General features: G+C 39.1%; 1 protein-coding gene across 1 annotated transcript in view; it reads right to left on the reverse strand.

Moving 5' to 3' along the window:
• The window catches only part of SCIN (scinderin), a 45537-nt gene extending 32748 nt beyond the window's left edge, over window positions 1-12789 (reverse strand). Inside the window, exons 1-2 of the mRNA XM_009894944.1 lie at window positions 12640-12789; window positions 10963-11124 (exon numbers count right to left, since the gene is read on the reverse strand). Of these exons, the coding sequence (XP_009893246.1) occupies window positions 10963-11124; window positions 12640-12741 (264 nt within the window). The 5' untranslated portion in view covers window positions 12742-12789. The remainder of the gene's footprint in view (window positions 1-10962; window positions 11125-12639) is intronic.
• Window positions 12790-13150: the final 361 nt, after the last annotated feature.

The raw sequence follows: 13150 nt of genomic DNA on the forward strand, positions 1-13150 counted from the left end.
TGTATAAAACTTAGATTGCAGATGAAAACCTGTTTCATTCAAAAAAAGTTTTTTAAGCTACTTCTGCTGCCACTGTCATTATTTAATAGTACTTGAAATAGAGGCTTGGAACAAGTGAGAGATGAAGTACAGCTTCTCAGTGCTAGCAGATGCAAACTTTTAGAAGGCAGCTAATGTTGATGCTGTCTCCATGCGAAACAATGCTGGTAACTTCTGGTATTTACTTTTCATCAGCTTGGACACAAAAAAAACCCCCAAACTCGGTGATGTCACAGCCAAATTCCCTTCCCTTCCAAAGCATCCTTCAAAGACGAAGTTTTAAGCTTATGCCAGGATTACACAAATTGCCAGAACTGGATACCTTTCAACTTGCAGATGTTATTCAGTGAAAGGTGTGAGGTTTTTGGCTTGCCTTTACCAAATTGACTGTAGGCTTAAGACAAGAAAAAAAAAATGCTTCCAAGTTCTGGTTTAAATACTGTCAGCTTACTAAGTATCCAGAATCTGGAGACATACTTGGCTTCAGATCTGAACCTTATCTCAAATCTGACTTTCAACATTTACACAGGAAAAAAAATAAATCCATGCATACTTGGAGAAACAGAATTTTCTAAAGAATTAATGAAAGACTGCCCTGAGTGTGTAGAGAATCAAATGTTTCAATTTGAACAGTTTTTTTAATATAGTTATTATAGCCATGCACTTCTTCAGCCATCGTCTCCCAAATTTTGGGACACTTCCCAAAACACAAACTCCTTTAGTTTCTGAGAATTTCAGCACTCAGACTTACTCATTCTCATCTTGGCCTACCTCGTACTAATTAAGCTTATTTGAAATTATGTGAGAAAACAGGAATCACTAGAGAGATAGGAGATGCAATACAGATGCAATAAGGAAGAGGAAGACGGCATATATAGAGAATTAGCTGAAGAGGTTAGGGAGCTCTTGCCTTATCTCAGTGCGTATGCTGCAATTCACAGGGTAGACTTATTCAGAAAGGTTAAAAGTTCAGTTTCGGTTGTACGTGTCAGCCTTCTTTTGGTAACTGGCCGTGCAACCTCAAACATCTATGCTCATCTACAAAATGAATAGTATTTACTGTACTGACCACAAAGAATATTGTGAGGCTTAAATTGCCACTGCAAATTACAAAGACTTTACTTCTCAGACAACAAATCCACATTTTCTTTTCTTAGCATCTCCTAAAGGTCCCACTGCACAGTGCACCCTGGCTATCCCGCATTCATGGCATGTTCTCCCACTTTGCGTTCAGTCAGCAAGTGCCTAAATGGAGCTTTCCTACAGTCCACTGACTCTAGGCTGCAAGTCAGCCTTAGGGAGGAGAAAGATCTTCAAAATCTACAGTAATGGATTTTAGATTTTTTGATTTGCAGACTTCATTTTCCTTATGGAGTCCGCCTTTCTAAACTACAGAAACATTCCTACAAAATAATGTGGCCTAAATGCTTTTGTCCTAAACTAAAATAAATACATATGAAATTCTGTTAGCTGTAACCTTGAGAAATCGTGTGTGGTAAGGTTTTCTCCTGCTGCATAAAAAAACTTGAATCAACAAGCAGTGTCTGAAAGCATCCTTGACCTGGACTTCACATGGACGAGCCGTACCATTCCTATAAACTCCATCTTCCCTAGTTATTTAAAAAATAGTGATTTTAAAATGTAGAGAAACAAGAATCTGATTCCTTTCACAACTAGATAATAAAGACAGTATTCTTTATTAAAACCCTTACAGCTAAACTTCACACACTGTGTAATTTAGTAGAAGGAAGTGAGCAGCCACAAGTCATGAAACTGTCCCAAAGTATATAATATTTTACTGTATTTACTATGAGCACTAAACAAATATCTTAAGCGTTCAGTGCTACAAGCCTTCAGGAGCTCATATTTAGTTAATTTTCTCTTCTGAAGTAAAATCACCTTCTCAATTATTTTAAAATGTATCTAATTTTGATTCGTGGTAGAAGTTCATCTGGATATTTACAAGTTTGTTTTCCTGATACAACTTACCCATTTCAATCTCTAGGCAGATTGGGTTTTTAAATGTTAAAGCCACTTCTTGACAAGGCTAATATTTAGATCTATTTAGATTTACCTGAAATACAGTCACCTAGTTATCTAACCATGTCCAAAAGTCGACTGAGCTTTTGGCTTATATTTTATTATTCATGTATTTATTTTTAGACATACATATATAGTGCTCAGCTAGGGCCATAATATGGTATTTAGCTTTAGCTCACTCAGTGCCTTCACAATTTCTTAGCTGTACTACACCTTCACTATTTTTAGGCTTGTTTTGCTAACCTTATTTTGAATTGGCCAGCTGACAAAAAATGTTTCCATTAAAATGAAAATAGACTTCAAGTGTTCACTCCCCTCAAAAAAAAAAAAAGGAACTTCATTCATCAGTAATTCCTGTGACAAGCCCAGTTTATTTTCAGAAGTTTGTACTGGCAGTATTATTTATTTTTTGTAATCTCTTTAAGAGAATTCGAGAGAGATGCTATGGAAGAGAGCTATTCTGCTGCCTGATATTAATGGTTGTTGATACTTGTCAGATCACAATGGGACAATTAGCAGCTCAGGGCGAGAAAAATGTTATAATGAATAATCCGAATGATCATTCTAAAATTCCTGAGGGAGTTCGGGAAGGCAAAGCGGGTCTGTGCCATGCACACTGTGGTCATAGCAAGGTCTCTCCTCCTCTGCACGTTTTGGGGATGCAGTTTGGTGTTCTAGTTCGAGAGCAGCAGGAGTCACTACTTTTATTCTTGATAGCTTCTGGCCTGCAGAATGACCTTGAGCAAGTCACATGAGATTTCTACAGCACATTAAAAATGACCCAACACTTAGCTTCTATACAGAAGTGTGTGGCAGGATGATTATGTATGGCTTGTGTAACTCTGAGTAAGAGTACCTCGGCACTTTTCCCTGTATGGAGAGGGATGGTGAAAGTACACCTTCTGCCTTCCTGCTCCAAATGGCATGTAGAGCAAGAGAAGAAAAAGTAAACCAAAAACCCCCTTAGTTATTTCAGAAGTGACATAAAACCAAATTTTCCTTTCTAACACACAGCCACCTCTGTATTCAACTGGCAGCCTGCTCAGTTTGGAGGCAAATGAAAATATACTCTGTGTCCTGTCTTTTCTATGAATCTTAGACAGGACTATGAAAGCAAAACCAAGAAGCTTAAATCTGTGAAGAACTCACAATTTTGTTCTAGTTACAAACACATCCTGAACGTAAAAGTGTTTTAATCCTATGTCTTTGTTAAATTACCTATTAATTTCCAGCCCTTACTGTAACTGCTGATTTGCATTCTCTTACATGAAGAGACATTAAAAAGCTAAACAAATTAAATCAATTTCAAAACTCTATTTGAAGCAAATTTGTTGTAAAACTTCAATTTTGGTAGAAAACAACAGTGAAATGATTAAGGGATTAGGTGTCGTTAATCTTAAAATATTAAACTAAAAGTTTAAGCTTTCATTAAGGAAAGACTTTAAGCCAAGTATCACAAGTTGGTGTGCCTCTATTCTTTGTTGGCAGGCCCTGATGCACCCCAAGCCTGTCCACCTTTGCCCACATCTACACCAGAACATGCTTCCAGAATGTAATTGCACCTCAATTAAGAAAATTACCACTCATATTTAAGAGTCAGCTAAATCTATAGCATGAATAGTGCCATGTCAACATGATGTAGCTTGTGCTGACTTAACGTATGTCCGTCAGGATGTTGCCTCCTGTTCCTCTAAACCACAATGTTAGGTACGGAGGCAGAGGGGCTTAGAGCAAAAGAGACCTATAGCTAAACCTGCTCAGTCATGTGAAACACCACGCCACGTTCTCTTTACCCCCACAACCCATACAAAAGGGCGAAAAGCAAGAAAAGAGGGTTTGTAAAGTTATTACTTCCTTAATTCTTCTCTTCAGCTTAGCTGCTTCTGTTTATTAGACAGAATCAGCTCAGAGGGTAGGCAAATAACCACATCAGGGAAAGCCACGGTAGTGGTTTCACAGTGGGTAGGTAGAATAAAGGCCGACGAGGCTTGTAAAGCAAGGTGGGTCAGGAGGAGAGGAGCTGTGGTGCAGGAGCGCACAAAGGAGCCTGCACTCCTAACACTCACGTGTGAGTGAACCTAAGACACTGCTTTTCTTGAGGAAAGTAGAAAAAAAACCTAGCAACACTAAAGGCAGACTGAACATGCATGAACAGTGGCAAAGCTTTTATATGTATCTTATCATAATCCTATGTTTGTATCAGAACAATTGGCATCCACTCAGCTGAGACATCATTCATTCTCTTCGTGGTCATTAATAAACAGCTGTTCTGATAACGCACAAGTTCATTTTAGCTGAAACTGTTCTTTGTTAAAGTCTAGTCTCGAAAGTTAACAGATTTAGAGGAAAAATGCCAATACAAAATACAAATAGACCTGGAAAAAAGTTTTTATATGCACTGCAAACAACAGAAATGCTTCCAGTGCCTTCAGTTTTCAGTAGAAGCATTTGTAAAACAAATGCACATTACCTCGGTGTTTGTAATTCAAACACCAAATTCTTGGAAACTAAATGGAGCGCCCTAAGCCAAGAGTGTAGAGTTGTTTTTTTCAAGCAAGAAAGAGTGCTAAATCAAGAAAACAACATCCAAATAGTGGGGAAAATGACTGAACAGTAAAACTGAATTAAAGTGCCTAGGACACAGCACTTTCTGTCAGTTCACTGACATTCAGTATTTTAGGAACTGACATATATATGAAGAATGTTTGGATTGAACCAGGTTAATATAGACTTCTGGAGACATTTTTCTCGTTAAGTTATTCAATGTTTTTTCCCCGTCTTGACTGTTGACTTCTTGATACAGGCAGTGAAAAGAAAAAAATAATTTCACATAATCATCAGATCTGCCTTTTTACATTTGTTGAAAGTGTAATACAGTGAACCATTGAGAGTTGTGGAGTTTTGATAATCCAAAACAAACTCTGAATTCATTCAGCCAGAATGCTGCTGAGGCCACCACGAGCCTGGCCCTGGTATAATTACAATAGTGTCTTTGTAATCAGCCTTGGAATCTCCCAGTTGATTCAACTGGAACAAATTGTCAAAATAAAAAAAGTCAGATGTACCACAGTCATACAGTTACTACATTCATTTTTCCTCTCACACCTGTTTTGCTAGTGTATTCTGGGAATGGCTGTTGCTATACCACAGTGCATTAGAGGGTGAGTACCAGAAGGTATTTATTCTAAGTAACAGCAGCTCAAGCAGCAAAACATCTGGATTTCCTACAGCATCAGGAAGAAAAGTAACCTAAGTGAATCCTTGTGCATGTATGTACGTCCAATCCACCTGAAGCTTTAATGATAGTCTCTGTTTCAGCCACTTTTCTGCATACAAGTGGGGGCAAGGGGAAGCTTTCCAGTCTGAGTATGAAGGAAAACTACATAGCCTGAATACTCTAACTGAAGCCGGGGCTGGGGGGAGACTTAATATTGATTTCTCTCCATCTGATGACTTTGGGACTATAACAATTTCCAGAATGCTGGAGTTTACACTACTGGGGCTGTAAAAATAATTGGTTCACAGATTTACAGCAAAATTAGACATTTGCTTACTAAGATACACGGTGCATAGTTATAACCCCATTTTTAAGCTGTTAATAAGTCCATAAAGTTAATAAAGAACTAAAGCAGTTTAGTTCTTCAAGCTCTGCTACGTGTTTGGCAACTCCCTGCTACAGCAGAGCAATAGTTTAACTGGCAGCTGGAGGAAACTGGGGAAGAGGTTAGTTGTAGGAGAAATGTGAATGAAAAACATGGAAAAAGGACATGGCTAGTCAGTTGTTAGTGCCAGGGAAAGCAACTAGAAAGAGAAACTTACACTGGTGAACTCCAACATGCAAGAATCTGCTTTTCCAGTCTTGTTTATACCCAAACAGTGACTTTATTAAAGCAATGAATATGCTGATTGTGTTGGTTTCTCTAAAGGCGGAGAAGCAAAGCCATCTAGAATGATAGCGCAGGCAAGAAGGCCGGGAGATCACAGCAGCAAGCAAAACTACAGCTGTGTTTAAGGTTGCAATGTGATGCTGAATCATGCCCTGTAGCCATAATCATAAAGCAAGAATCTGTCCTCTTGGTCTTTTACTGTTAAAAAGCAGAAGTTAATTTTCTTTTTGTAAACATAATTTGATCTATAGCAAGTTAACAGTTTGCACAAAAAAACAGTAGTCATAAAAACCCCCAGCCTTTTTGCTTGATGTATTTTTTCTAGTGTCTTTGTGCAAGACAGAAATCTTTTTCCTTTTGATAATAGCTATCTGTCAGGAGTTCAAGTAGGAGCATACTGACAGATACATGATCACAATGGCTTTATTCAGTCTCATACTTTTGAGTTCTAACATCCTAATTTTCACTTATGATTCATGGAGCCCTTGAGCATTACATACATGGATTGCTGGATGGCACAAGTTGTTTTTAAGCACAGCACAGGCTCTTTTAAATTTCAAACCAGCAAACCTCTTCTCTGCTTATAAATCAGTTTATAAGTACCCCTATGGGAATGGGAAGGATGGGCAACTGCATGCAGTTTACCTTCAGTCTTCACTTAACTTGTGACAAAGCTATCACCTCACCATCTGCATTCTTCCTTTGGGAAGAAGGGTAACATTTCATCGGTAGAACTTTGTAGTGACAAAACTTTCCAGCCTTAATCAGGGCCAAGCTCAGAACTGCTTGGTACTTGTCACACATCCCCCCCCACCTTATTTTACCAAGGGTTTCCTAATTTTTTCCAGGAGGCCAAATGGTATGCAGCTCTTTCCCCGCCCTCTGCAGTCATTTGATTTATAGCACTGCTCCGGCCTCCTATCAAGAAGGAAGTCACCTGGGGAGAACCAAGTCTTATGTTTTACAAAGCTCTACCTGAACAAATGCGTAGACAGTATTTTTGCTGGTCACTAAGGATACACCTTTAGACAGCTTTCATACAGCAGAGCTTCCCAAACTGAGTTGAGAAGCTTTCAATAAGATCAGCTGATCACTTCATGCTGTCTTATTGTATTCTTACTCCCATTATTTCTGCTCCATGTTTTGATAACTACCCAAATTATCAACACATCTCAACATTCACATTTTGTACATCCTCAGTGTACACCAATGTAGGTAGGGTGAACTTCCTAATGCTGCTAAGTTTCCTTCCCACTTTAAACCAATCACTAAAGAAAACTGACAGAGATGAAAGTCTTCAGCACACCTTATCAGAAATATACCTATAACCTATATTAACATATGCATCTGCACAATACTAAAATAGCCTGGGAAACAGCATGTATGTTATTCACTGAGAGGCACAGTGAATAATCTTTTTCCTTCCCTTCCATGGTCGTTCTTCCATGGTCTCTCATGCTCCTTTCCGTTTTGAGAATTTGTCTTGGTGATGGAGGAAGAGAGACAGATGTGGCTAAGGGAAGGTGGCTGGAGGATGGGGTGATGCAGGGAGAGCTGCATCTGGCAGTAAAGAGGACAGCACAGACCAAGGCCAGTTTATGGCCACCAAAAACTGCCAAATCTGTCCTGGTGCCTGTCAGGTGGGACACCAAGAAGAGCTCATCACCTTCCAGCCAAAAGGATGGAATGGGAAGTGTGGCAGAAGATCATGGCTTCTGGGAGAGCTTAAGCACAGCTATGCCAGGACAGGAGATGCTAAGCAGCACCTGACAAGGTAAGGTGCGCTTTACTCCAGGCCTGTACAAAGCCTTCTCAGCAACTGCTTTGCACTGGTCTTGCCTGCCCTGTCCCAAAGGCTCCCAGACAGGGAGTTTTCCAGGTTAATCAAGGAGATGTCATCGAAATCCCTTGTAGAAAAAAAATAGAAATAAAATCATAAACCAGGTTATTGCACTCCAGGCACCCTCCTGGATCATTCATTGCGCTGGAACATCAGCCTGGTGGTCACAGCGCTCATGTCATGGTCTTACAGAAGATTGCTTGAATAAAAGGTCTTCGTGCATTACCCGCAGGTAATGACTCCCCTCATGTCAAAGACAGTGCTTTCTCTGACATCTGAAGCTGCTTTCTGTTCCAGCCTAGAGAGTTCAAAGGAGGCAAGATAAGACCTGGACAGGATATTTGAAGTGCTGTAAATATGGGTTAGTAACATATCTAGGTATGAAGTAATCATCAGAACCTGAACTGTAAATATGTGAATCCAGCCGGAAATGCACACAAACACTTTTTACTCAAAGGCATTGTCACTGGGAGGGAAACCTTAATGACTTCAATGATTTTAGTCCTGATCATTACCTTTCTTAGTTTTCCCCTATCTGTTCAAACCGTAGGTTTAAAATACTGCTGTAATTGAGCTCAGTGGGAAAACAGAAATTATTTTTCATTATATTAGAAATTATTTTTCATTATATTAGGTAAGTGGCTTGATAAAAATGTAACATCAAATGGACTGCATAAGCAGTTTTTCAGTGCCATGGAGACCGTCCTTCTGGTTAGCTAAGAGACTGGGGAAAGTAAGTCTTGGAAATTCATCTTATTTGACATGCTACAATAATTTGTTATTAAAAGCACTGGCCATAAGTTCATTATTTTATGCAATTACTGCCCATTATTCTCAGACAATGATTCACTAGTGCCCTGCAATAAATCCCAAGACTCAAGAGCAACCCTATTTAAGATTTATTTTATTTCAATTATTGAGGAGTCTAATTGAACCTTTTTTTTTTTTTTTTAAAAGGACCTCTGAATTCAATTAAGAGTTCCTGTAAAGACTCACCCATTTACAATAGACCCCTAGTCATGGAGCCATGGAAAATTTCAATCTCGAATACAGTTACTTCAGCTTGAAATACAGTGCTTAGAAAATACACAAATACAGTTACTTAACTTACAGTTACTACAGTTACTTACAGTTACTTGAAATACAGTGCTTAGAAAATACACTGTCACAGTAGAAAGCTTGAGCAAGTTTTACACCACATCTATTTCTCTATAGAAATACATTAGACCTCCATATCTTCATCTTGAAGTATGTCACACATTGCCCTTTCCTCCCCCAAAAGAAAGGTGCGGTTTACATACTAACCTATGAGGAAATTACTCCAAATGCCTGCATGCTGAAAGACTTTTTCCTTAACTTGTTAACACATCCAAGAAAACCCATCCCCTGTATCCCACTGACATGGCAAGACCAAGAACTGTTGTTAGTCATGTGATTTGACTGACATTTCCTACAGCATGGTAAAGAAGAGATCTAGATGTTCACATCTAATCTTTCTTCCTGCAAAGGCACAGCGTTGCATTGCTGCTTAACCTCTGTCTTGTCAAACAGGAAATCAGAAACCAGAGTCATGTTATACTAAAAAAAAGAAAAAGGCTCACCATGTACATTCAGAATTAGAAATCAAGACTATGAAGCCATGTTACATTTACATTGTTTAGTGACAGTGCTTTCATCGCAACAAGTCTCATCAAAAGGGATGAACCCCAAGCTATAAACATACCACGTTTCTGTGTTTCATCAGTGTCGTTGCCATGTCTGCAGCAGGACTTGAGTAATTACTTTAGGTGAACTGGGTAACTGCAGCACAATAAGGGTCAGGACAAGTCAAATTCATGGAGTACACCCAGTTTCACAGGGTGTCCATGGGAGGTTAATTCCAAACCAGAAAACTCAAGCCCTGTGACAGCCTGACTGCAAAAGCAGCATTTTCTATCCATGTTTAGTTCCAACTTTCCCATTTGCCATGGGTTAACACTGAAAGGGAATAGATGATTGAGTCATCTATGCATCCTTAATACAAAGTGACATTGAGACACAGCTGTTTGGATACTGATGACTCAGCAGTTTCAAATTATAAGACCACAGTGCCATAGGAAAAATGGGATAATGTTAGGAAAACACTGGTTGTTATTCTATCTGAAGGCTGCTAAGCATGATAAAATTCTAACAGCCATAATCAATTTAGCTACTTGATACAAATATCTTCAATCATCACACCGGGGGATGCTTTTCAGAAGAAACATCCGTACTCATAACAAGTTCAGAAGAGCTCCTTTTTCAATAGGTCAGGGAACTCTTCTCTGAAATCTTGAAGTAGCTGACCACTTCCTTGTGAAGCACCACAGTTAAGACCAACTGCAGCTGCTGCCTTGCAAATAAGCTATTTTCTTTCATATGCTCTTAATTTTATGTGTGTCAACATATCAGGCATGGGAAGAATTTCAAACTGATAACTAGCATCTAACAAGCACAGACTACATCCCAGCTACTACTTTCAGAATTAATTTTAAGACTTTTGAGTACAAAGGTGACAGTACTATACTTTAAGTCATCTGGAACAAGCAAAATTATCTTCTGTCTGTCCATACACTTCTTCATTAAGTCTCTCTACTTGCTTTCAGCAAAAAGCCTTGATGTATGGAATGGCTTCTCAAGTGATCTCTTGAAATACTCAAGTAGTTTTACAATACATTGTGTGACAAGTTTATTATGACAACTTCTTTTGCAGCTATTTCTTTAGGGTAAATTGTCATAATCCAAGTTTTATGAACATGAAGAAATGCTCTTAAGAGAACGGTCCAATCTGTGTTCTGCTCTGAACCCTAGCACTGGTCCATTCAGCTGGTGGATAGTGTCAAAGTCAGACAGGACTTACTGTGAACAGCTTAAGGTTCGAACATGAGTAGTAAAAAAGCCCAGTGCCTCCAGTGGGAAAGAGATGTTTCCTGAAGGATAATCTGCATATTTCAGAAAACATTTAGGGCAGTTTTAAACCTTCAAAATGTTGTGACACTAAAACTGAATTACGAAAGCAGATTCTTTCTGTCAGTTTGAGTGAGTGACAAAATCAGTTGTGCATTTTAGGGGATGATTCAAACCTTAGAAGGGATGCTGCATCTCTTATCAGTGCGTTTTGCTCTAGGAAAGACTTACAGTGCCGAGGTCAATAATGAAACAATCTCCTCTGTTGAAGCTGGTCCAAGCCAGGGGGACTTCTGTGGCTCTTACAACTCTCCGGCCCTTGATATGCAGAAGCCTCTGAGCACTTAGATCATTAGTAACAACATGATTAAATCCAGAGGCAACACCACCTGCCTGAATAAAACAAAACAACAAAGCAGCAAGCTTTATTTCAGTTTGATTTATGCAAATTTACCATTTTGCTACAGCAGAAGAGCTAACAGGAAAAAAATAGCTTATGCAGTGAGAGGTGAACCAAAATAATAGACTATTTAACAACACTGACCACAGACCAGACAGACTTGGGGAACACTGCTGCTGCTGAACACTCGTATGATCTGAGGGAGCAGATATTGCCCTGCTTTGAAGGATTTTCAGATGAATGGGGAGAAGGAAATCACAGGATTTACTGTACTTCCCTGCATCATCCAGAGGATAAGGTAATGCTGAACCACACTGTTAGGATAAAAGTCAGCAGGTTATCAAATAAGGACCGAGGGAAAGCAGAGGATACAAGTTTTCACAACTCCCTTAAACTCAGAGGTCTGGGTGGTTTTAGTGCCTGGTTATGTGTGGAGGGAGGAGTCATTCCACAACAGCTCTGTAACTTTGTGAAAGGAATATTTGCAAATTAGGAGGCAACCTAGCAAAGAGCACCAAACTTGTGGAAATGACACAAAACTATTGATTTGCAATCTATAAAGTGCAAGTTTAAGCCTAACTTATTTCTGCAAACTGGCTTGGCTCTCTGCCTCTGCGAGGCAGCATTCTCTACTCCTCCAGGAGAGCCAGATATTGGGTTGGAATAGAAAGCGTCTCTTGAAATCACAAAGAAAAAAAAAAAGTAAGAGGGCAGGTTACTGTCAAGCTCTCTTATGCAAGCACAGTTAAAAGCTTCAAATTGGTTATGTAGACTGTGACAAGTTACAAACCTCCATAATGGGAAAAAGGCTGACAGAACTATGGGTCCCAGAGCTCCTACTAAAAGGAGATTCATTACATTATTCTTAAAAAACATAGATGCCTCAAAAAATTTCCTTCCAAAGATTCCGCTTCTGGAAGCGACACAACACGGAGACTGACACTACAGCTTCTTAAAACATTTTAAAAATTTCATTAAAAGTATTTGGGAGGGTTTTTTTACCTACGTCAAAGAAAAAAAAACTGCAGTAGGACTGCCATAGCACCATTTTTAGACTAAAGTGAGGTTTTGGTCTTTTCCACTCTGCTCATGTTTTTACCACTTAAGCACATTGGGTTCTGCATTTGAACAAAATGATTCAGTCTACAACATAGAAACGGTTTCTGTGAAGTTTACTGCCTCCCAAACACGGAGAGTCCCTACTGTGAGCGCCTTTAGACACACAAGTATGAAATCTCAGGATAGTTTGATTTGGGGGCAGTCAGGGACGGGAATAAAACTGGGACAGGTTTTCAGTTATCAGAAGAGACAGTGGTAAACAAGCTGCTGCTTTCTGTACAAATACTGGGACTCCTATAGTTTAGGATAGATAGTTCAGATCTAAAACTACTAAACATTAGGAAACAATTTTTAAACTTTCAGTAACAGATACAAAGCAAAAGATTTGAGTTTACTTAGGGGACAATGTTACACATTTTCAGACTGTATTTTGACAGCTGGCTCTTTACCTTGTATTTAATTCCTCCTTTGAAGTAGCCCACAAACTCAGTAGACTCATATCCTTGAATTTCTCTACTCTGCACAGGCTTTCCTCCTAAGTAGTCATCCATTTGAACAGCGAAGATAGCTGCAGCTGTGCTTTCGTCCTGAGTACATTCTTTCCCTGAAATAAGAAGAAATATTATGTCTATAAAGCACTGACATAACTCTGAATTCTGCTGGAGAAGTTAATTCTGTGTCAACCAGGCACTGCCTTCAGCAGATTGTAAAACCCATCTATGTTGCAACAAAACACTACATTGTAACCTTGTTCGCCACCAAATGCATGACCATTCAGACCATTTCTTAACTAGAACTGCCTTCATAAGCAAAATAAAAAAAGTGACAAATAGGCAAGTTTGTTTTCTCTCAGCCTCTTTGAAGGAGACACTGTTTTAATTAAGTTTAGCATGGCAAGTGTCTGCAGTAATGATTTTTGGACTTTGAGTTGAAGCGCAAAGACCAAGGAAGGTCATGTCA

Source organism: Charadrius vociferus, unplaced genomic scaffold (assembly GCF_000708025.1).
Source record: "Charadrius vociferus isolate BGI_N301 unplaced genomic scaffold, ASM70802v2 scaffold181, whole genome shotgun sequence".
Lineage (NCBI taxonomy): Eukaryota > Metazoa > Chordata > Aves > Charadriiformes > Charadriidae > Charadrius > Charadrius vociferus.